The following is a 25,530-nucleotide window of genomic DNA, read 5'->3' as shown; positions in this document are numbered from 1 at the left end:
CGGCGTGCCCGACCTGCCTGCCCGCTCCCTGCCGCCGCACCAGCTGGGCGACCTCCGCGGCACGGCCCCTCTCCACTTCCCTCACGTCTGTGCCCTGTGCGACAAGAAGATCTTCGATCTGAAGGTGGGTGGTTTTAAGGTGTTCACGGGGCATGGTTTTGACCCTGGAAGGGGCCGGGCTGCCTGGTGATTGATCTGGCCACCGGCTCCTGCCACCCCTTGCCGCCAGCGTCCATCGCCGCAGAGACGCCCTGAGAGAAGTGGAAACAAAGGGCCATGGTTTTGCTTAGGGTGTCGTACATCTGTTTCATGGCAATTACTGGGGTTTCAAGATGTGATTTTGTTCCGCATCTTGCTGTGAAAGACGGTGAGATTACAGTGCTGGCGTGAGAAACATGAGGTCCAGGCTGGGGTCGCAGCTCGTCGCATGGGCCCAAAGCGAGGGGAGGAGGAGCTTGAAGCCATTCCCTGCTGCTTAAGCCAGTATCGTAACCACATGTCTGCAGTTTCATCTGCCTCTCCCTTTCTCTTTGCATTTCTGCTCCCAAAGGCTTCCCCCTAACAGCCTTGTGGAATAAATTAAATAAAAAAGTGCATTTCGTTAAAATTATTTTAATAATTCCTCTGTTGGGCTCTCTTCCTCCTTCTAGTATCTCTAAGGAGAATTTAGGACTTAGGGTTCCCAATGACTTTGGCCTGGAGGCAAGAAGCTGCTCAGCACGTGTGATGCAGACCACGCTCCCCCTTCTCTGTTTGTACTGCCAAACGTCACCCTCAGCGAGCAGCTTCGCAGTGGCCCAGAGAGCCTGTGTTCTAGGTCAAGTTATATAGGTCAGGTCTGGAGCAGTGTGTCCATCTGAGCTCCGCAGTCATTCGTGGGCTCTGGCTGGGGTTGTTCTGGCCTCCTGGTGAGCTCTGCTCAACAACCTTTTCCATCGCATCGCAAGACCGGCACCTAACCACGAGGGCATGAGTTTCCACACTGATGGTGGCCTGACAAAACAGTTACAACAGGCGTTTATATAGGAGCAGAGATGGTCAGCAAATGAAACAGTACCCGATCCTTAGGTGCCCCAGGGCTTTGGGGTATTTGAAAATTTTTGCTCTTTCATGTTTCCCTTTTACTCGTTGAGCAGCTGCTTGCAAAAGGTTTCGCTGGGGTTACAGCAGCTACAGGGCTGGTCTGAAGTAGCCCCTGTCTAGATCAGGTGGGCATTTCTTTTTTCATTAAACATTTAAAAAGGGCAGGGGAAATGTCATTACGGTGAGTTCCGGTTGGTCTGTTGGTTGGATCATAGAAGTGTAAATAGTTAAATGTACTTTGACAGATTTTGATATCTATTGTAATAAGCGCTGTGGTGGCTGCCCTGTGTGCTGAGCACCTTCACGGGCACTGCAGGAGCTGAAGGTGCTCAGCACGATGCAGAATGAGCTCTTCAGCTAGAGTGAAGTAACTGAATTAATAGAAATATACTGGATTTAAAAAGTAATACAGTGAAACTCTCCTTTTGAAAAGTGACTGATAATTTCACCTACAAATAACGAATCAGTAAATGCACTGGGTGAAGGTGCACTTGGCTCCAGCATCGCACAGTCTGATCTTCAGCATCTCAGCATTGTTTTTAGAAGGTAAACTGAACGGAGGAGCAATCTGTTGTAAATTCGTCCCAGGATTTCTCCTACGCTCATCATCTCTTTGTTTCGATGTAGGACTGGGATCAGCACATTAAGGGAAGTCTTCACATCCAAAAATGTATGGCTTTTTCAGATAAGTAAGTATTATTTTAGAGACACTCTTCCAACTGAATTTCTAAGAGCATCCCTTACCTCAGTGGCTTTACACTGGGAACATACCGTCTAATAATTATGCTCAAATATTTATGGCACGTTTTGCATGCTCTTAAAGTTCCTTCCTTTCTTCTCCAGCACTGGTATCCGGTGTGTGTTAAGCTCAGCAGATGGAACATTGCATTTATCACCAAATAATGCAGCAGTTTTCAATCCGTCTAGTATCGAAGGTGAGTGGGTTTATGTGCAATAGTTAAAACTACGTTTTGGTGGATGACAGGGAAGTCAGCCTCTGGGGCAAAGTGGATATTTTAAATGAAATGTCATACCAGTTTCCAAGGAAAACTTTTTAGAGGGTGTGCACTGTACCTTTCAAAGTAGGAGATTATTTTTCTTTCAAACAATGACTTGTTTTCCCAATACAACAAAACAGTGTATAATTTGGTGTAGTCACTATGAAATTAAATAGTATGTAAATGGGGCATTGCTTACTGAGCACACTAATGCAATTAATATGAGTCAAGATTTTAATGAAATGCGTGTAATCCGTTATTTAGATTATCCACCAAATGTCGGCACATCTTTTATCACTACGTCAGCAAGATCCTTTGGCCAGCCAGGTTCTACATTTTCTCCTCCTCCATCAGGGGTAAGAGTGAGTACCTAAGCAAATCAATCTCTGCGTCAATATTCTTGTAGAAGCCACTTCTCCTTACTGGAATTGAAAGCATGAAGGGATCCATTTAGACAATAATTTGTATATTCAGTCTGTTATTTCGACTGCCTCACAGCTCTTTTATGCCTTGATTTTGGCCAAATCAGAACTCGATTGTAGTGGTTTTTACCAGTGCTAGAAGTTATATGCTTGTCAGAGAGATTTGGGGAGGAGGGATAAATGATTTTGTGTGTATCCCATTGACTTTTTTTCCCAATTTTCTGAGTCTTTTTGACCCAGAAAGGTCAGCTTAATTTTGGAATGAAGATTTTTATTAGTTTTCTTACTCTATTAATCCCAGCAAACAGCCTTCCATTTGTAGCAGTTGCTCTCTGCCTCTCCCTTGCTGGGGTCCTTCTCCCAGGTACCAACAGTGGCTGCAGCTTTGCTAACTGCTACTCACCTGGAGCACCCAGACCACCTCGTTATACTGGACTAACTTTTTTCTTTGTTTATTTTAGTGTAGTATTTATATCATCTGCTGCCACTGGTAGCCTTTCAGCAAGTTTGCTTTGGTGTCCAGTCTTCCATGATTTAGGTTTGATAGCCTTACCCTGCATTCGGCAGGGTCCCCAGTTATTTTGCTGGAGTGCCCACTTGAAATCCTAGCCCAATAATCAAAAAATGCCAGAAAAAAAGAGTTAACATTAAAAGCAGTTCTTACACTGACAAAGCAGAAAGATTTTAAAAGGTAGAAAGAAAAAAAAAAGAGAAAAGGCAAATGGAAGTAAATTCTATGCATAATGGAAATATAAATTTGTTAGAGTTGAAATGAAGCTCAACATATACTGGAAAGCTATGAGTAAAGCTGGAGACATCAAAGACTCATGTCAGGGCGTTCGTGGAATAGCAGCAGTAATCCAGGGGTTGAAGTTTTCACCTTGTTAGTTTTCGTGTGTATATCTTGATGTGGTCTCAGACACTCCGGAAAGTCAGGCTGAGCTGGCACCCATGTGCCACATCAGGTATTGCTTACAGAAATGTCACCCAGATTTCTTTAATCCAGCCAATTTTCTGCTGTGTGGTTTTGCCGTGCCAGAGGTTATCTGAAGGGGTTTTATCTTCTGCCTGTCACAGACGCTGTTTGTGCTGGGAAGCAAAGAGCAGAGCTGCTCATGACAGCTGACTCCAAGGTCAGAGGTGGAGAAGCAGCGGGTGCAGAGGAATGTTCCTTTTCATCATGCCTGTCAACTGCGCAACAAATGAAATTACTGCTAATACCAGTATCATTTCTCCTTAGAATCTGTCACTATTTATCATTTAAGCTGCCTGCAGAAGTCCTCATTCTAAATGACCTGCGGTAGTATGAGAGAGAAGAGAAACAATAACTTTGATTTTCCTGGATGCTGTAAATCCTCTTTTTCTCCTGAAGCTCATTGGGTAGACAGGGAGCTATATCAGTCATTAAGATTGAGTTTGCCACCTGTCATTCACTCCACAACCCCGGTGGCTTATAACTTATTACACCTTTGTGCGGTAGTATTCACTTTCAGCTAAGCTGCTGCCATTTAACTGAGCAGGGGGGAGCTTATACTTGACCCTGCATGTAATCATAAACAAAGTGTTCAGATTCCTGGAAGACCTGGCTCTGTGCTGTCTGTCTGCAAATAACTCTGTCCCTCTTCCAAAGACAAATCCAGTGCTGCAAGTCTTCACTCGGGCGTGGAGAGCCATTAGCACTGGAGTGATGGGACTGTCGGTCTCTTATTGTCTTTAGAAAAGATTTGTACAAGGCTCAAGAAAGGGATAAAAAATTTTTAAAGGAAGAAACAAAAAATTTGAAAAAAGCTATAATAAAAAATAACCAAATCGGGTTGGTGAAATAATATGCAAACAGTATGAGGTGCACTTCACCGCTGTGCATCAAATTATTTTTGTAGTAATTGTCCAGCTGCATTGATAAGCCCCTGTAGACATTGGTTGCGAAGAAGTTTAACTTAGAGTCTTATTGAAAATTATGTTCAATCACGGCTCCTCTGACTTCCTGACTGTGGATATGGAAGGTGTATACTCCTTTTCTGGCTGTGATTTACAGCTCCGTTTAATGAATGGATCTAATTTAACTTCAATCAGCTGACAAGATTATTGCTTGGTACAGCCCAGAAACTTCTGGTATGAGTATGTGACCACTTCTTAATGAATTCATGAATTCTTCATGAATTACAGCAGATTTATGGCGTAGCATTTTAATTTCAGTCATTGCCAATCATGGGGAGGTGGTAACATCTTACAGCCCTTTGATCTAATGTACTGCTGAGCGCGTGTCCGAACATGGGCTCTGGAGCCTACGCAGGGAAACAGCTAAGGTTCCTAGTCCCATGGACTCTTAACACGGCACCTCTTAACAGATCTAACAAAACAAACAGAAGGTGCCAGGTGACTCGGGGTGTTCCTGCACTGGGACTGCATTTGCTCTTAGGGAAGTTTCCTTTTCCTTTGCTCGCTGTAGTTGTATTCTTCTGTGTGCTACAGGCTGCCTTGCCAGCTGCACGCAGACATCACTTCCTTTTCTATTCAAGTGGAGTTGAATTGCTTCAACTTTTTCAGAGTCAGGTCTTTGCTGTATTTCCACTAGAGAAAATACCTTACTCCTGGATTTTCGCACTTCCTTGACTTGCTTTATGCACTTGGGCAGGCTCTGTAAGATGCAAGCTAAATAGTAGTAGATCACTGTATAATATGGGGTCTTGCTGCAGCAAAAATACACAAGTGGTTAAGTGGTGAAGTCTGGGTGTGGGGAGGGAACAGGATGAAGGTGTAAATAAGATAACATTAGCTCTCTAACTTGTGAACTTGCTGACAAGCCAAACATTTGTGAAGGCTCTGGTGAACTTGATCCACAAGGTTACGTAATTTGCGTCTTCCCTCAAATGGCACAATTTTAACTGAAGGAAGAGTTACTTACTCAGTAAAATCCTAACAGCAGAGGTCGTAAACAGTCTGAGAAGACAGAATCCTGTGTAAGTGATGTTTTGCGTCTCATTAGCTGGGATAAATTATGTTCTTCTCTGAGTGTACCTCAATGCCTCTTTGCACAGGGAGTGTAGAGCCTGATTTCCATGTCAGGGAGATGGACGGCTCTTTGGGATCTGCCCCAGCACTCCAAAATAGACTTCTACCCCTGGGAAGCAATTACCGCACCAGCACTTTGTGCCTGTGCCAGTCCAATTTGGGAGCTCTGTGTGTCCAGTGGCCTCTATGGCTCCCGGGGGGAGGTCCCTCCTACTGTGTGTGGTTGCAACGAGAAGGGAAAGTAATAGGTTTTCCAGCCTGAGGTACACCTCTGTGTCCTCTCATGAGTTAAATGGGGTCACTTTTACTCCCAGCCCAGTCTGTTCTGCCAGGGCAGGAAGAGGATTTAAATTCAGCCCCTGCTATCCAGAACACCTGTCTGTAGTCACCTAAACAGATTTCTAATGTCCACAAATTTAGCAGGAACTGTTATGAGCATCTGTTTCAATCTCCAGGCACTACCAGCACATAAATGGGTGTTTATGGAATACTTGAAAACACTCATTTGTTGTGCATTGCTTGCAAATCGTCTGCCAAGGGCTTTTTACTCTGCAGCAGTGTGCGGTGCCTTCCTGTGCAGTGGGACGGGCAGATGCAAGGGGGCTGGGGAAGGCTGTCTGACTTGGCAGAGGAGCTGTAGGGGTTGTGCTGATGTACCAGATGGGTACCGGCCCCGCAAGGAGCTTGTCAGGAGAGGCAGAGACCTCCCTGTGGCAGGGGGACCCTCCATCTCCAAGCACTTGAGGGACTTCCAAACTCTCACTGGTGCTGCGTTACAGTGGAGTGGCCTGTGCCCGTGGCAGCCCTGCCCTCTGCTGTTACATGCCAGGGAGCTGAAGCCCTGGAGTCTGTAAGGCTTTTGAGGTATGCAAGTGAGCTTCTGCAGCATTATCATTAATCCTGCTTGCATGAGAGCATCTCTTCAAGAAACCTTCTCTGGACTTTGTAATGTCCAGTGATGGAGACTCCATTGGGCTCTGCAGTGTAGTTAAACATTTTCCTTCCCATTTGTATTTCTAACCCAGGGTCTTAAAACACAAGGTTTTAAAGAAGGATGTTTGTCCTTAATAACTGGTATGCAGAACAGAACGTTTTAATTTTTTTGTAGAAATTTAAGATCTTATCTAGTGGCTGGAATATCTAAGATAAAAACATTGTCTTGAGTTCTTTTTTTTCCCCAGTTTCCCCAGAGGAAATCTACACTTGGTCGAGTTGTTCACATCTGCAACCTCCCCGAGGGAAGCTGCACAGAGAATGATGTCATTAACCTGGGCCTCCCGTTTGGGAAGGTCACTAACTATATCCTCATGAAATCCACTAATCAGGTACTGTGCATTTGGGGTCATCACCATTGACATCTATGGACGTAAAGACATACTGATATGAAGACAGTCTTTGGGGAATGGTAATAGCAATTCAAATATATGAATCATGCTCTTAAAGTTAAAAAAAATAAAAGGTGTTCGCAGAATGAGGTGATGGCATAAACATGACCACCGCTTCATAGTACTTGTTAAAAAATCCCAGAAATCTCAATGAAGTGTTGTAAAACTGTACTTTAAAAGAAAAAAAAGAGTTATTAGCTTGGCTGCCTTCTCTCAGCCATTTGTTAGTGTTGCTTTCAGACTTTTCTTGTTCTGTTTGGGTGGGTTTTATTGCCTTCTTACCCATACTCAGAGCGGAACTGGGCGTTGAAGACGGCTTGCACTCTAGCTTGGTTCAGCTGTCTTATTCTGTTTGCTGAACTGCTCTTACAGCAGAGGCAGATCCTCCAGTGGTGTAACCATGGTCATAGGCTGGTGGCAGAGCCCAGAGACCATGGCTACACTGGGCGATCTGGCACACACTTCCTAAAGGGACACTGACACCTCCCTCACTCCCTTTTAATCAGCACTGGATTTAGTTGTGCTCTTTCTTCAAGGTAGCTTAAGTCTACCAGTGGTGGTAGGCTGGCTAGACTAGAAAAATATGCTCTCACGTACCTGCAGCAGCCAGCACAGATGGTGTAGAATCCAGGCCAGTGGGCAAGGTTTGGGATTGTAATGTTTCAAAATGAAGTTATTACACAGCTACGAGTATATTCCTTGACTGAGTAAACTGCAATCACATTAAATGCAATTTTCATATAATAAAAGTGCTAGTTAACAATGTGCAATTTTTTTAAACTCTTCTCTGGCTTTGTTCTGGCTGCTCATGCTCTTGATGTTCTGCTTTTACTTGGATCCCTTGCAATTCTGCAAGATACAGCTGACAGTCTCTGGAGCAGCGCAGTGATGCATTCTGCATCCTGTCAGCAGTTTGACCATGGTATAGATGCACCAGTGAGGGATCGAGGGAAAGGTGATGTTTTCATCGAGAAAAATTAGATTCCAATCATTTAGTTTTTAACTAAACTGGCTTCTAAATTTGCATGTTGACTTTAAAGCTGGGTTGAAACCATTATTTGCAGTTAGAAGGAGGCTGAGTGCTACTATTTCAGCCCTGGGGCTGGAAAGCTGCCCAGTTCTGTACTGTCAAGACATTTTGCATGAGGAGAATCCAAACAAAAATGATTGTGCTACCTTTCTCTCTTACACTCCGTATTTTTGATTTTTGTAGTAGATTTTAAAGCTCTCCCTGTTTGTGCTAGGCCTTCCTGGAAATGGCTTACAGTGAAGCAGCACAAGCTATGGTGCAGTACTACAAAGAAAAACCTGCTATGATCAATGATGACAAGTTACTTATTAGGATGTCTAAAAGATACAAGGAACTGCAGCTGAAGGTAAGACATTCCTCATCAGCTTTCCTGAGTTTCCATGGCACGCTCTGGAGAATACAACTAAAAATTTTTGCTGATTACTGATTTCTAATTAATGCTTTAATATTAATGAAAAAGAAATTAAGAAAGATAAATTAATGACTGTATGTTAATGATCTTTTACACTTAAGCACTTGCTTGAGTTCTAAATTTTAACTCTTGGAAGAGATCCCATTTTCTCTGATCCCCTCATGCCGTTATTTCAAAATTCCCTTCTGAGTGGGCTCCCCTCATTGCTTGGCCTAACGAAGGTCTAAAACACAGCCATGTGTAAGATACAACATGTCAGCAAAAATAAGCTGCTCCTGTGCTTTGGGTCAGGCATGAAGCTTGAAGCAGCACCTTTCACTGCTTGAGCCATAGTGCAGCCTCTACACCAAGCAGTGATGGCACGGCTAAGCATCGCTCTGATTTCTTTTTCTTTCTTTCTTGCGAATGACCTAAGTTAAAAATCAAGATTTTTTGTTTGGTTGGTTTAGTTTTGCATTTTTTTACCTAAGGTCAGAACAAAGCCATAGCCTTTGAACTTTTTGTGGAGTGATGTGAACACCTGAGTGATGTCCAAAATCCGTGCTCTTGTGAGCATATTTATGGAAGCTTATGTACTGTCATGTGTAACGCTAAGAAAGGGGTTTTTTTTTTCATCTAGACTTGGACTGGAAGTGGCAATGCAGAGCTGAAAAGCTTCACATTGCATTCAGTAACAGAACAAAGTTATTCTACAAAATAGCTCTGTAATGTTCCAAGTGAAGAGGTTAAGCGGCCTTTTACAGAGCCTTGAGGAAGAACAAGTAACTCAGATGTTCTGGTCTGACCTTTGGAAAAGTCTCTTTTGCTGCTGTACGTGAATAATAGTTTAAAGGCACTCAAAGGAGTTGCCAGAAGTTCCTAAACCAGGGCAGTCTTTCTTAGTGTGGTACGGTGAGGGGTTCAGATGTAAGGTGGTGGAGACTGTGCATTGCCCAGACCAGTCTGGGAGTTTGCCTAGATTTCAGGCAGATTTTCAGCCTTTGCAATGGCACTTTTTCACGTCGTGGAATTATTTTTCTCTGCATAAGCAGTATTTCTTTGTTAAAAACAAACAAAAGTGCAACACGGAAGGAGGAACGTGCATGAGCTATTTGCCACTACAGACTGCTCTGAGCTCCTGCAAGATTACGTTGCTCAGCTGTGCAAGCTCCAAGTGTCTGATGAATTGCGTGCACTCCAGCCTGGAGTAGTGCATCTTTTGTAAATGATCTTGAATCTCAATAATCAACACTTCCAGTACACATCTTTCTTGCACTTAGCTTTTCTGAAGCTCTTGTGTCTAAACATAGTCTTTTAGAGTTATACTCCAGAATGAGATGGAGAGAAGGCAGATGATTCCTAGAGGATCAGAGATAGACTGCTATACATCTTTTGTTCAGATATTAGAAAAATTGTCTAGTTTGTTTCTTCTTACATCCAGTTCCTAGGAAATACTGTGTGGTGAATGTGTAACAGGGAAGGACAAGCTGGTTTTTGAAGCTTGTTGCAGCAGCCAAGTATGAGGAGAAAGTGCTACAACATAATGGAGCAAATTTGGATCATTTTACTGCTTTGATCGTGTTATTGAGGTAGAAAAGACTAACCACAACACTGACACCAATATTTCTCAGTGGTAGTATAACTGAATGATGTGTGGAAGCTGTTTCTTGAAGGACAGATCACCTTTACTAGCCTGGAGAGTAGTGCAGCATGCTAAACAGTGTCTTTGTCTTGATTAGAAACCAGGTAAGAATGTGGCTGCTATCATCCAGGACATCCATTCGCAGAGGGAGAGGGACCTGCTGCGTGAAGTGGACAGGTAAAGTTTCTCCGTAGTTTGAAACTGGGACCTGCAGGTATAAAAAGCATTATCTGAGTCCTTCCCTCTCTTATCTCATTTGCTTTCTTGATTTCCATTTCACTTCAAATCACTGTAAAAATACAAGTGGGTACAACAGTAGGTGCAGGGCCTATACAATGAGATCAGATTGAAACTGTGCATGTTATGAAAATAAATGAACCATTTCCTACTGATGATGATGATGACTCAGAAAATATGCCTAGCATGCGAAGAAAAAACAAATGAAGGCATGCCCCTCTCCCCTGCCTGGAGTGAAAAGCGTAAAGGCTGGGAGTGCTGCGAGACCTAGAGGGAAGGAGCTGGTTCATATTGCAATGTATTTGGGTATGTTTCTGATCTGCCTGGCTTCTGGACCTTCCAGCAAAAATGGAGAGGAATCACAGTCCTAAAACATCTTTTTTAAACTGGTGACCTTTGCCACTTTTGTCTCAGAAATGCCCTAGATGATTGAGTATTAAGGGTACAGACATTAAAGTCATTGTAAAGGTATTAACAATTACAAGCCTTCAATGCTTAACCCCTATGAGACACTTTAAAGAATGGATGAATATATTCTTGACAGATCTGTGGGGATTTAGTTAAGCTCTGTCGATATGACGCTGTCTTTTCTCCTGTTCACTGTGTTCGCAGCTGTGCAGTGAATGTCCATGGAAGGCCTGGGGTCTCAGGTTCGCAGTCCCCAGGGCAGTGTCCATGTGCTTCCCGTGTACATGAACTTGGTAGACCACAGCGGGTCAGCCAAGTTACAGCTGCCTTTTCCCTCTGCAGCAGGTATGGCACGGAGAGGCCCCGCTCTCGCAGCCCCATAAGCCGCTCCCTGTCGCCCCGATCCCACACTCCCAGCTTTACTTCCTGCAGCTCACCCCACAGCCCGATGGGCACCAGCAGGACCGACTGGGGCAATGGGAGAGAGTCATGGGATCAGTCACCGTATTCTCGACGGGAAGAGGAAAGAGACAGCAGAGAATGGCGAGAGAATGGGGATGAGAAGAGGGAAAGGACTGACATGTGGGTACATGAGAGGAAACATTATTCTCGACAGCTGGACAAGTTTGATTTGGATGAACGTATTGAAGGAGGCAGAGGCCACAGAGAAAAATACTCAAGAAGCGGTTCCCCCGGCTCCCTTCACCCTTTATCTAGCTACAAGAGCAGGGAAGATGAGTATTACCGAAAAACCTCCAAGTCAAAATCTGACAAGTTTCAGAGGCAGGATTTACCTGGGAGATCTAAGAGAAAGGAAGAGGCAAAGTTAAGAGAACGCAGGCATTCTTACAGCGAGGATGCTGCCAGGGAGGAGGCAGCTGAACAGAAGCACAGCAAAACGTCTGAGAGCTCCAGGCAAAAACAAAGTGATAAGAATAAGGTGAAGAAAGGTGAAAAAGACCAAGAGGAAGATGCTGCTGATGAAAGCAGTGATGTGAAGGAAACCAAACGGCCCGAGAATGAGGTAAATAGAGATCTCAAATTGTATGTAAGAAGGTGGTAAATGCTGAAGTAGTATATTTTCTGAAATATTTTTAGATCAGTTGTTGTGGTGCTGGTAACGTGCAATGTTTTGCCATGGTAAAATCAGGGAATATAGTCATAGAAGAGGTCTTGGCTACGTCTTTGTCCAAATCATGCAGGTCTATTACCCTATTGCAGTGTTGGGTACATGGACATTGTCTTCCTCTCTCAGGCACAGAACCTCTGGGTAACGCGTGAGGGGAAGGCAACAGACAACTCACAACAAAACCAAGTGACAGTCCGCTGTTTGCATGCAGATTGCTTATGCAGAGGCAATTGCCCTGCTGCTCTCTCTTCTAAGTCTGTGCAGCATACCTCACAGCTGCTCTCTCTGCATCCATCACTTCCCACTACCTGTGATGTGGACTGAATTATCTTGGAGTTAAGTGGTATTTTACAGGGATGCACAATATTTGTAGGACAACACAGGGAACCTGTTTGTAGGAATGAACAGGAAATATGGTTGGACTCGATGATCTTGAAAGTCTCTTCCCACCAAAATGATTCTGTGAGTCTGTGAATGGGTTGTTACACTGCTAAAATGGGAAAATAACTTTTAATGAGGAACATCATCTTTTTTGGTCAGCTCTGCAGAGCTGTAATTGGTTTCTGTTAATCATATGTCCCCACCCTTAGCTGTGACAGGGACAGTTCACACCACTCCCTTCAGTGTGCTGACAGGACTCTCTTCCATGGCAGAACTAGCTCACCTGTAAATTATGGGATCCCGGAGAAATACTCCCAGTTGGTAAAGTGACAGTTTTTGTGGGTTTGATTCTCCGTTAGGAAAAAGTGGAGAGGGAATAGATCAAGATGCCTCATTCGCTCAGCCCCAGCACAGCCCGTGCTCATATCCCCACCCTACAGGGTGCTGCCATCCACCCCCAGGGATGCTGGCACAGGAGGCTGCAGAGCTGCTTTCCTGACCAGGGGTCAGGTCTAGGTTGTGACTTCATGCGGTCAGGGCCGTCTTCGGTTGTTTTTAGTTGACCTTGCATTGGTTATTCTCATGTGGGGGCAAATCTCCATATCTTGTATCTCAGCTGGTAAAAGGCAGCAGCACTACCCCGTGCCATTGATATGTGTACTACCTTTTGTCATCTTTCTCCTTGGGTTGGTATTTCACTGTGATGGATGGTTCCTTGGGAGAAGATGTCAGAGGGAAATGGCAGACAGCACCCTAAGTCACCAGTGTTGCACACTCCTCTGCATGTTTCTCAAGCTACTTTAAAGTATCTCTGTTAAAGGCATAAGTCTCCAGGGACTACTGCTGATAATTTATTTTAAAAGGAAGAAATAGGTTTGAATGTCTTGAAGTCACACTTTTGCTCCACCTCTCTTTTACCAAGTGCCAAGTAGTACTGCGGTTTTGTTCTTCCAAGGTATGAACTGTGCAAGCAGTAGCATTCTCAACTGATCCTGTGTCGATAAACAAAGCAGTTGAAGGTCTTTTGCAGCGTTTAACACTGCTGCTCTCCTTACCATGTCTGAGCCAACATAACAGATGTGGGTAGAGAATAGAGCAGTGCAGGCTGGAAATTTTAACAAATTCACGTTCTCCCCCAGCTGTCTTCTTCCAGTTCTATGATGTAAATTACGTTTCTCTAATTTTGTTTGAATTTCTTTTTCTTGACTTTCATTGGTGCAGCTTTGCTAGTGGAATCCAATTGTTGGGTCTTTTCCCACAGCCTAGTTGACTTGCGCAGACTTTAGAAATAAAGAATGTGACCTTGTGAGTGACTTTGCTTCCCTAAACCCAGAATAGCAACATGCTAGAGCACCACTGTGTGTTGCTATATGTGTATATGTTGTATTTATTTTAGCTTGGAAAAGAGGAGCAAGTTCCAGAGAAGAGCTCACCTTCAGCTAATAAACAAGGAAAAGAATCTGGAGAGATTCTGGAAAACGCAAGAAAAGAGAAGGTTGGTGACACGTTGTTGGGGCGGATTCCACAAGAAAATGAGTGAAACTCTGGGTTTGGTAGCCCATTCTCCCAACTGAAATATTAAACCCTCACAGAAAGGCTTGTAGAAGGGTGATAGAAGGGGGTTGTCTAAATTAACTTGCCTTATCTTGACCTCTGCTTTAAGGGATAGCTTTTCCTCAAGTCTCCAGAGCTCTTTTTTTAGTTGCTCTTATACATTGCTTCACATACATAGCCCTTGGCATTGGCAACTGTAAGTTACGTATGCCCAAGTGAACTGTGTAACTTTGTGAACCGTGCCCAAAAATAGGAGATGCGGTCAGTTAGTGGAGAAAGAGGGGACAAATGATGAAAACTTTTCAGAACATTGGCCTTAGATGGACTATAGATAGTAGCCTCTTCTGATTGTTTCTGGTTTTAATTAAGTAATGTCGTTACAGCACCCCTACTGCAGCATCGCAGCTGGGGACAGCAATGTCCTTGGAATTCCTCCAGCTTCATATCTGTAGGGTCATGGGTTGGTGGTCAAATATGGAAGCTATTGATATCACTGGCTGTAGAAAACTGATCCTTGGCAAGAACGGTGTCAGCTCCCGGAGTTTTCATGCTGTTTCAGGATTCTAGGAGGGGAAGTGTGGGAATGGCCAAACAGAAGGAGAATACAGTTTATTAATAGATTATGTCTACATGATGAGTCTGGAAGTTGAAATCTAAGCTGCAAGTGTGTCTTAAAAGTAACATATACCTTATAATTCTAATACTTCTGAAGTCCAGTATTAGTGTCTGAGTCCTGTAAGTCTCTAACTGCATGTATGAGGTATTTTAGATTATGTACCTTGGAGTATAACTATAAAATTGATTTTTCTTAAGGTCTAGGCCAGTCTCTACCAACACTGCCCCTGGCAGAGGGCTCTTGCTGGTGGAAGGAATGACTGGAGAAGGTAGACATGTTTTCTCAGTCACTAGGAATTTAAAGAACCTAGTCCAGCAAAGTGAAAGCCACAGTGGCTGGGCTGGATTCAGTATGTTCTCATTGCACTGCCTATTTCTCGCCACCCTGGGATGGAGGTAGTGGAAGGGGAGAGGTTCATTTCCTTTGGGATCAGGTAGTAGTGTCAGTTACATAGTGAAGTGTAACAGGTAGTGCCTTGTTCTGCTGCTTAGAAAAGCAAGAAGCAGAAGACCGAAGAGACTGCAATCCCCAAAGCAGTTACAGAACCTCCACAAAGTGGAGATTGCTTGTCCTTGTGCATAAGGTTTAAAATCGCAACACCAAGGCTTATTGGTCTTTGAAACTAAAACACAAGAGAGGTTAGGCATGGCGAGGACAAAGTTCTTGCTGGTTACTGATGTTCAAAACCCACTTTTTAACAGTGTTGATCTGTAATCACTGACCTCTCAAGTGTTTTACATCTTTGTGACAGGACCGAGACTGGGAGAGTGGAAGTGAGATGGAAGGTGAGACCTGGTATCCTGCTAACATGGAGGAATTAGTGACAGTAGATGAAGTGGGAGAAGATGATTTAATTATGGAGCCTGATATAACTGAGCTTGAAGAAATAGTACCAGTTGATCAAAAAAATAAAACTGCTTCAGAAATGTGTCCCTGTATGTCAACCATGTTAGAACTGAAAAACGATCACAGCCATTTAACCAGGAGTGAAGACAAATTTGCCCATAAAGCTTCAGAAACAAACTTCAGATCGGGAAAGAGCAGTGCAGCTTCTAGTGGCTGTCAGGATGATGATGAGGAGGATGATAATGAAGATGCCGTAACTGAAGCATCAAGCCTAAATCTGGACCCTGAGCAGAAGCCACAGGAATTGCAGGAAGACCAGTCTGCTAAGGAGTCTGATCCCCAGCAGAAGGAAGAAAAAATTGGTAAGAGCTCTGACACTTGTTTAGAGCCCGAAGATCACCATATACCTTCTGTTCATCGGAAAGAAGAGACTCTCCAGCTCCCTGATACATTTATAGATGACTACAAACAGATGGGATCACAAGGAACTGAGAGCAGAGAAGTTATGGAAATGCTTGTTAAACATGCTGGTGAAGAACCAAGGCAGAGAAGCCAAGAGTGTCCAGAGGCCAAGGGTAACTAATATTTTTTTTCTTTTCAGCCCACAGAGAGCCTTGCATGTTTTCTCTGACAGTAGACTGAAATTTATTACTAACAAGAATAAACGTTGCTAATAGTATCAGACTTGTCCTTGGAGCAGCTCAGTAAAAGAACCCCAGGGCCTTTCGCCAAGCTAAACCATTAGAGGCTCTTAGCTGAATAGTGTAAAGGAAATATGATAAGCAGCTTGCAAGCTTTCTGAAAGGCATAAGCTGCTATAATGGTCATGTCAAGGTTCACGAGTTTAGCTGAACTCCTTCGGTGCCTTGCTAAATTTATTTTGAATTGTCAATGAAATGATTGACAGTCTCTGAAGGTCAACAGAAAAGTATCTGTAGTGTCTGGCTGGCTCCTGGACAAGGTAGGTATTCTTACACACTGTACTGAAGTGTTAGTAACATGGAAATCATCCATAGATTTTAACTTCTCAGTCCCTCTTCACGCAAAAACGTAACTTTTTTCAGGACTTGCTTTATCATCTCCTGTTATCTACCACATGCTGCCTTTAATATAACTGACAGGACATGCTGTGAGATAATGCCAATAAATGTGATCATAGCTGCCTATTAATGTTTTAGCTGTCAGGAAAAAAGGGATCTCGAGTGTCCAAAAGTGAATTCAGTTCCTCCTCGCACTTTCAAATGAAACTTGAGTGAATGGGCTGTGTATAATGAGGGGAAGTGGAAAACAACACAGAGCATGTTGGCCAGGAATGCTCCTTTTTGTTGCTGCTGGAGTCCATGTGATGGAGAAGTGGTTGAGAACAGAAGCTGCTGGAAGATTTTTGAGGGTGCAATTTTCCACCAGAAAATGCTGGAACATTTAATGTGAATGTCTGATTTTGATGTAACTTATTCCTCCAGGACAGATCTGAAATTCACCAGCTCTCAACACCTGTTCAGCTTGAAAACACCTTGCCAGGCTTTGCATATTTGGTGATAACCCTGCCGTGCAAACTCCCTGGGACTGGCAAGGTTGGCTCCTCTGGGCTGCCCTCTTCGTGGGCAGCCAGCTGACAGAAGAGTTGCGTATCCTAAGAGCTAGCTAGTTCGGCATTTTCAGCATCTCAGCTGGAAGCCTGGAAGCTCCAGGGGAACTTCTGCTTCCCAGGTGTCTGCCATTGACTTGATAGCTGGGATCTGCAGTGCAAGGCTCTAGGCCCTCTACAAATGCACCTGGCAGCTCAGGAGCCCAGAAATCACTTGAGTGGGACTTAAGTTGTCACAGAGGCCCTAGGTGTCTTAAGGAGCTTGTGTTTTTTTCCAGGATCTCTGCTGCAGATTTGGAAACCAGGGATGGGCTTAAAGTTAACTTCAAAGCCAGCCAATCAGGATTTTGTATTATCTTCTTTCAAATCATATAATAGACGTATTTAAAACAATGAAAAAATTTCATTCTCATAGCCAGAAATTGCAGATCTTTGAACTACAGACTTGAAAGGCAGGAAGGGTTTGGTTTGGGAAAAATGTATTTGTTTTATGAGAAAATATATCCCTTATCTAGGTGAAATTTGCAATGCAATTGAAATTTTGTCAGGGTAAGGGAACAGGTTCTTTGATGTAAGAACTGAAGAATAGGAATCAGACCAGTTTATCTGTAATTCTGTTGCTCTGCGATAACAAATTCCTCTTTTTTAGAAATGAATCCAATTCATATTGGGAAGGGAGAGCATCTGTTGTTCTGACTGTCTCTATCTGCCTCAGCAAATCAATCCACTGTTTTCCACACCTTGACTCTCCTGCCTGTGTCCGTTAATGTCGGTCAGCAGGGACCAACTGTCCCATCCCTGCTGGCCAGGAACCAAAATCCTCAAGTGGCCAAGAGCCATAAAGCAGGACCTATCACTTGGAGAGCTGAGGATGGAAGAGTGGCTCCAGGGAGAAGATGGCAGTGATGTTGCAGAGATCCTACCAGAGGAAGGTTTGCTCTGCCCACGCAGCTCCTTAGGAAGTTTGGGGATTTGCTCTCAGCAGGTCCCGCTGCCCCCCCTTCTCAGCAGCCCCTGTGTTAGCCCAGCTCCGTAATCATCTTAGCCACCACACATGGTTACAGAGCTGCAGTTGGACCATGCTTGTGACAGAGGCACGTAGAGTATTACATAACTATTTAGAGATTAAAATATGAAAAGTGAATGTGAAATTAGAAATGGAAAAATGATCTACTGGGACAAACAGGGTGACTGCACAGTGCAGTACCACCGTTGGAGTTGTTCTGAGTAGGCCTCTGATTTGAATGGAAAAGCATTTTTTCCAGATTTTACTTCGTTTGTAGAGCCACCCAGAAAGTGTTCCCAAGAAGTTTGCAAAAGTCTCTTTAAACTAATAAACTGTTTTCATTCAATACATTTATTCATTTGTTAAGCAAATTCTAGGTACTTGGAAACAAGATCTCTGGAATACCCGGAGGTAGAGTCTAAAAGAAGGCACTCTCCACCAGGCTGGGAACAAGAGGACGTCTTCACCGAGCTCAGCATTCCGCTGGGTACGTTCAGCTGCCCTGGCCGCCCTTGGCCTGTGATGCCGCTCACTGCAATTCCTAGAGCTTACAACAAGATGTCACTTTAAGGCTACTTGCTATATTTATTTTTCAGAACAGATGTGAGGAGAGAGAAGGAACAGGGTGTATGACAGAGGGGTAGCTGTTGAAATAAATGGGCTTTCAGTTGTAGATCATTGCTAATTTTATTCCAGATTAATAGCGAAAGCTAGCTGTTTATGTCGCTGATGAGATGAAGTAAATTCCCTTGGACTATATATGAAAAATATATGAAAAATACTTAGTAATTTAAAATTCTTTGACATAAAAGCATCGATTATACTTCCAGTATAAGGGAAAGTATTCATTTTACTGTGTAAACCCGATCATGAGTAAAACACCCTGAAGAAGTGTTTTACATTCTAAGGAACAATCTGTGCAACTTAAGATGAATTTACTGCTAGTAAGTACTACTGCTATTCTAGCCCTTGAGGTTACATAGTGACGTGTCCAACAATATGCACGAGAGGGTACATTTCTCAATGTGTATAATATCTAAGAGAGAAGTGGAGAGTGTATTTGCAATGCACAGGATTTTAAACTGCAGCTCACTATTGCAAAATTAGGAAAATCAGAGAAGTGAATCCAGGATTCACTCTTCATATCTATGTGATTTAACTGCAGAGCAACTTTTTTCTTTGAAAACGAGTTTGTTGTGGAGGGGAAGGGTTTCAGCTGACATTTTAATGTAATTCAGAATTTCTCAATAGGTGTGGAATTTGTGGTGCCTAGAACTGGGTTTTACTGCAAGCTCTGTGGACTCTTCTACACAAATGAAGAGACAGCAAAGACAAGTCACTGCAGAAGTACCGTCCACTACAAAAATCTTCAGGTAAAAACACACTTGAAACTAACTAGCCACTAGCCCGTGGAGTGGGTTGTGTGTAAGACAAATCGTGCTACAAAAAATTGGTCTTATTCTGTGGACAAAATTCAGGTGAAGTGAAATTTAGATAAGCAAAACTTTTCAGTAGTTTCACATGTTAGCATACTAATTTCTCATTCCCAGATCCTTGAAATCAGCTTCTGGATCATAAATAAAATGGGGCTGGGTGATAATTTGATCTTCTTGTCTAAACTCGGTCTTTGTCACTAGCCCAGCATGCAAGTCGGCTCTTTAATTCTCTGTTCTTGAGGATGCCAGGTATTTCTAAGACTGGGAGTGAGCCCAGAGCAGCCTTGATTTCAGGAACATTAAACACGCTACCTGTTTAATAATGTTGCCAGAGTTATTTTTGCGTTAGCATGAATTTCTGCAGCGTGTTTCAGCATGCAGTACTTTGTGACGCACAGGCTCTCCGAGGCATTTCCTGTGACCTGCTGAAATCACCTCCCTGTGCTGCAGAGAATTGTGTCAGTTCAGCCACGCAGAACTCCACTGTTGAATAATTTCTATAAGGATATGCAGAAGCATGTAATTACCTGTATGGTTTCCATAAGAATATACCATAAGCGTAGCAGCACACAGGGACCACGGGGGCTTGAGGTTCAGTCAAAAGACTCTACCTTGAACGCTTTTCAGATGCACACTTGAAAGTATCAGTCATGACAGCTTGAGCATTAGCTGCCCTGTGCTGAGGACTGCTCAGAAGAGGGAGCCTTGCCTCTCCTCTCCTTGAGTCATAGCCTGTGTGCAGGGTGTGTACATTGGAGGAGACACTTCGGTTTGCATTCACATACTCTTAGCAAAAGTCATGGCAGAGCAAAGCAAAGCTGCCCTTTCTTTCTCTGTTCCTTCCCTCTGGCCATAGTAAGTGCTGGAGCTCTGCTTCTCTTTGAGGAGTAGCTCCCTTTCCCTAGCTGGCTGGTGGGCATTGGTTTTTCTCCTGACACTCAGAATCAAATAGTTTCTCTGGGAGAATTTTCTTCTTGACTTCCCTGAAGTTATGTTGCTGTAATTGTACAAAGGCCTCTGGCTTTCAAAGACTGTGCCTGCAGAGCTGTGATGCTTGCTAATAAAGGATCCTCCAAGTGTAGGCTTGAAACAGGTGCCCAGTTTACATGCCTTTCTTTGCTTCATACAAAAAATTCCAGAGGGATCCACCAGAGGTGGCACCACTCAGAACAGGCTGTGTATGCCATGTGAGTCTGTCCCACAGAAACTTTTGCTAAAGCAAAGATCCCAGCTCCAGCCCTTGCCCCTGTCAGCTGGTTCCATGGGGAGAAGAGGGATTTTTTTCATTTTCTAAGGTATTTTTTTATAGTAGTAGAAAAAAGGTCCAACTAAAACTGAGCCAGTGTGAAAAAGCCCTATTCTTCTCCCCGTTAAGACATTTCCCGTGAGCACTGTGGTAAATTTCTAACACTGACGAGATAAAAGAACAAAGACCACAAAAGCTGTTAAAATGAAAACCTGTCAAATGTGGAAATGAAAATACAGCTGCTTTGTCGAGCCATACCTCTTATCTTACTAAATGGAGGAAGTAAATACCTCACCCAGCTTTTGCCCACTCAAGTAGAAACTCAGCAAATTTCAAGTAATTGTTCTGTATTACTAAGAACCCTTTTAGGTGCAGCAATGCTTATTTATGCACTCTGCAAAAATGTCAGTCTTCTCCTGTGATGATGCAATGCAGCGAGTGTATCCTCCCACTGCAGAACTATGGACTCTGACTCTTTCTGTATGTGCAGTTCTGCTGCTGCAGACTGTCTTTCTGTTGTCTTGCCTACATGACAAATACTGTTGTCCAATGGCAACAACAGTGTCCCAAATGCTCTCGTGGCTATGAGTCTTTTATAGTTGATTTGCTACTTGTCGGCTTTCATGTGACCTCCTTGGAGTCCCATCCAAAATATATGCTCAGCGTTTGGATTTGGATGCAAAACTGAACAGTTTGTTTACCAGTTCTCTTCCAAAGTCTTGCTTAGATGATGACGATTCTGTCTTGAAGTGAAACAGACAACTTCATCTGAGTTTGGCCCTTGAAGAACGCTGAAGAAAATGCAACTGTTTCTTTGTCAGCCTTGCAGACTTTTCGTAATTTTCCATTCTCTTTAGCTTAATAAATGATTTTCCCAGGTGGTATTTATATGTACAGCTCCACCACAATGTCCATGTCCAAAAAACCCATCATTTGCTTATCCCTCCCACCACTGCTACAAAAAGCTGTCAGATGCAACTGGTGTAAACTGCCTTGGCAGCTCAGTGCAGCATTTTACCCTGTTTTCCACTGGCTTTATGCAGTATTCATCACAGCTTGCATGGAAATGAAAAAATATTTTTTCCTTGACTGTCATTTTGATGTAGATTAATCTGAATGTCTGGTCTGTGAACTTCAAAACTGGTGTTTGTGGTACTCATGATAGCTGACAACATCAAGTAAAGGTGGTGTAATCATTAAAAAACAAAAATGCGTGGGTTACCAGATGCAGTGGCAAGCGTTAGTGATTTATTACAGCTCACGGTGTATTGATCACTTCTCCCAGCCCTTATGGACGTTGTATCTCTGCATACTGCTGTAACATTTACTCTGGCTTTCTGCCACATGGAATTTGGTACTCAGGGATCAAGACTGAGAGTTGTGTCAGTTCCACAGCTAAATCTCTACATTGAGAGTAACGAGGGTGCAAGTCATCATTTTGTCATAGGTATGCCAATGCCATACCATTGCTGAGCCCCCTTCAGATGTACCGTTTACATCCAAAACTTGTATTTACGTGAGAAAACCCAGCAGGCCTAACACAGCTCTCACGGTTTTTTACAGCCATTTCTCATTTCACCTCTTCCCAGTGGATGCCAAAGAGTAAACTGTACTCTGGGGGAATCCTGAAAGGAGATAAAATTTTGCAGTAATGTGAGATGGTCTTTTCAAAACAAATCAGAATGAAAAACTAGCTAGAAAAAAAGAGTTTTATAATCCTAATAACGTGCAGGTCAGTTATTCTTGGATGTGGTATAGGTACAAGTCATTAATAAGAAAATTTCTACATTGTTACGTGGGAATTTCCCACGTAATTGCCCTTTACACTAGCTGCTGCTGAAGAAGCTTTTTTCCACTAATTCCCAGGTCTATACACCTTGAATAAATACTTTGAGCACCGTTTTCAGACCCACACCAGTTCACCATCCATTTTGTGCAGCTTTGCCAACTAAGAGCACGGCCAAGAGGCTGAAAGCCTCACTGGCCGTGTCTGTGTTTTTAAGTCACACTGAGTACTTAAAGCACTGAAAGGCTTTATCTTAGAGAAACACAATAAATGTAAATACTTCAGCCAGGATGCTAAATTGTGTTAATTATTACTGAGTTTGATTATTCCCTTAAAACAAATGTTCTTGTACAGACGGTATATCTCTAAACTGGACATGCTGAAAATATAACAATACATGCTTTAAATTGTGGCTCAGAAACTGCGCCTATTTTTTAATACACCAGTCTTATAGTAGCATAATTTGCTTGTCTCAGTGGAGTTCCTGCCCTACACCATATGGGAGTAGGGAGTTTGCAAGGAGAAAAGGTGAGGGCTAGTTACACAGACTGATGGGGAGTCATGGTCCTCCTGGTTCTGTCGCCAGTTCCCCTTGTGGCACAGAGTAAATCACTGAATTTCTGAGGCTCTCCATGCGTTCAGGTACTTTGCCTGACACAGCTATATTTCTTGGCCTGAATTTTCACCAAAACGGGGCTTCTATGTCCTTTCTTCCCCTTTGAGACTCTGGGAGAGTGTGAGAGCTCTGCAAAGGCATAGAGCATCCCATGTTGAATATTTTCAGGTTTGGTGATGGTGGTTTGTCTTTTATGTGATTGCAGAAGTATCTATCCCAGCTTGCCGAGGAGAGCCTGAAAATGAAGGAAGAAGGCAGCCATCTGCCTCAGGACGACACTGGCATCGTTCCTCACTTTGCGAAGAAAAAACTGTGATGAGGATGAACTGGAAGAGCTGTAATGAGTGAATGTGATTGTTTATTTTTTTTATTTCTATAACTGTCAATTTGCACTGTACAGAGGAGGGGAAATAAAGAGCATGTTCCATGCATCTATGCCCAGAGTGCCATTAAAACCAAAATGCCTGAAACTGTTTCCCACGGTGAAGCAATGCTGGCATATCTGTACGAAGTGGAGCAATTCTTTCTCACACTCTGAGTGCTGGGAGTGGTTTCCTAGATTAAATCAGAATTCTCAGGGATTCTTAAAGTTTTAATTCTGATGTGACACATCAGGTCAGGCGGAGCATTTAGAAGCACTCAGCATCCTCCAGTGGACGCTGGAAGGAAGGGAGATGTGACTATAAATAGGCTTTAATGTTGCTTAAAATATCTTCAGCCATTTTACTCATGGCCCCAGCGAGAAGTAGGATTTGCATAGGACATCTAAAGCCATTGTGCTAAAACTAGTCGGTAGATGGCATAATACAAACCCCATCAGCATCCACCTCCATGTGTCTTAGAGCTTGGTGAGATGACAAAATGTTTGTGTTGTCAAGCACTGACTGTACACTGACTGCGTTGTGCGAATGCAGAGGGAACCACAGTCTGTCCCAGGGACCTTACGGCCTGAACCCAGCACAGCGAGAGCAATTCGAGTTCACGTGCTCACAGCTAAGCTGCTCTGGTTTTCAGCATTTTCCACGGTGTGATCGGGATGTTCTCCAGGTACTGTTGTGTTTGAAACTCTTTATTTTTGATAATTCTAAAGGGTGCCAACCTAGAGTCTTACAGACTTGAAACTCTCACGAGAGGCTTTTTAAAGTGCCATGTGTTCGGACCATGTCTCTTTTAGACATTTCATTCAAGATCCTTGCTTTTGGGGTCTTTTTGTTTTCTTTCGAGCTTGCTTTTCCTCAGCTTAGCGATGTCGAATTTTCCTGGTTTTCATGGAAAGACGCCAGACTTTTAATATTGTTTTTCTATTTTATTTCCCTGAATTTTTTAAGGTGAACACAACAACCCATGGCTCACGGAGTGCTGCACTGAGAACACAGGATGCACCAGCAGCTCTGGCATTATTACGAGCTATTGTTTCAGCACAGTTGTTGCTTAGTATTTTGCAAAGTCCCTTTGAAATGCACTGTACAAGTTTCTGGTTCATTTCAATAGGGCTTTGTGTAGTAAAGTGAATACGTACGCAAACCACTGCCAGAATTGATCCCCGAGTTATGCTTTTATGAAACGCCCCGCGCAATGTGGGCAGAGGGGGATTTGCAGACGTATTTCCAGTCTTTGCCCGACTCTGATATTCATCACAGTAGATCCTGTAAAAACCGCTGGTGCTGGATATCCTGTTTAGATGTTGTGCAGAGGAGATCGTTTCCCAGAAGGTTCTAGCCATCCCTAAGAATGACGTGGATGTCACAAAATACTGCCAAGTGGCTAAATTGCCAAACCTGCTTCCACCAAAGTATTTGTTCCATTATGTCTTGTGCCAGCAGCCACGCTTGTTCTCTGAAGCACCCTGTAGCCAGGCAGCGTGTCTCAGAGGTGCCTGGTGGTGTTGCCTGAAGCCCTGTTCCATTTCTGTGCTTCCCACTCATTTTTTACCAGAGGTGGGTTCAGATACCGTATTTGGAATTTCCTGCTTTTCACAAGTTGAGGGATTCCTTGCATCCCAGATTCTATCCAAAAGACAAGGGGAAATGAAAAACATTACAGCCTAAATCCTCCTTTGTCCAGACTTGAAGTATGTTAAGACTTGGGTCCATTTGTCATTTAAAACAGCTTTTTGGTTTTGTTTTTCCCTATGGAAAAACCAATAATAATATTGCAAACCAAGTATTTTTCCTTCAAGGGTTGGGTTTTTCTTTGACTGTTTGTTTTTCACATTGCAGTGAAATTTGAGCACAGGGCTGTTAGGGCGAGAGCTTGTATTGCAAGCTGTAAGATTACGAAAATGGCAGTAAAGATTGTGCAATTGTCTTCTAAAGCACAGCTCTCAGGCTGGTCATGTATCATCTGAATATGAAGTTCCCTTCATGCCCTGCAGCACAAATCTGAGCACAAGGGAAGGAAATCACTACAAATGCAAGCATCAAATCTTTGAAGCTAACCCTGCTATCAAACTGGGGCTCTCACCGGCCTAATGGGAGCTTGTTAGACCATGTGGTTAAGCTTAATTGGATGTGAGACATAGCTGACTGTATATCAAAGTCGTATGCCTCCAGCAACTTTATCCCCAGGTAACCTCAAATGAGAGAAGTATCACTGTTATTATTCTTTATTTGTATTGCAGTAGAAGCTACAGGTCCACTGCCTTTATTATAGGCACAGCACAAATCCACAACAAAGACTTTCCCAGGCCAAAGAGCTTTAAATCAGGCTTTCTGAAAA

General features: G+C 43.3%; 1 protein-coding gene across 1 annotated transcript; it reads left to right on the top strand.

The window, feature by feature from the left end:
• Nucleotides 1–7: 7 nt before the first annotated feature.
• On the top strand, nt 8–23,128 carry RBM20 (RNA binding motif protein 20; the record flags this gene model as incomplete). The annotated part of the gene is made up of 13 exons (XM_010138261.1): nt 8–124; nt 1,711–1,772; nt 1,927–2,018; nt 2,346–2,437; nt 6,697–6,840; nt 8,145–8,276; nt 10,061–10,140; nt 10,954–11,632; nt 13,515–13,613; nt 15,040–15,709; nt 18,096–18,215; nt 18,980–19,101; nt 23,018–23,128. Coding segments are annotated over 13 exons (2,520 nt in total), but the record flags the coding sequence as incomplete, so codon positions are not given.
• Nucleotides 23,129–25,530: the final 2,402 nt, after the last annotated feature.

Source organism: Buceros rhinoceros, unplaced genomic scaffold, assembly GCF_000710305.1.
Source record: "Buceros rhinoceros silvestris isolate BGI_N320 unplaced genomic scaffold, ASM71030v1 scaffold42816, whole genome shotgun sequence".
Taxonomy (NCBI): domain Eukaryota; kingdom Metazoa; phylum Chordata; class Aves; order Bucerotiformes; family Bucerotidae; genus Buceros; species Buceros rhinoceros.
This window is presented reverse-complemented; position numbering and strand designations above follow the sequence as displayed.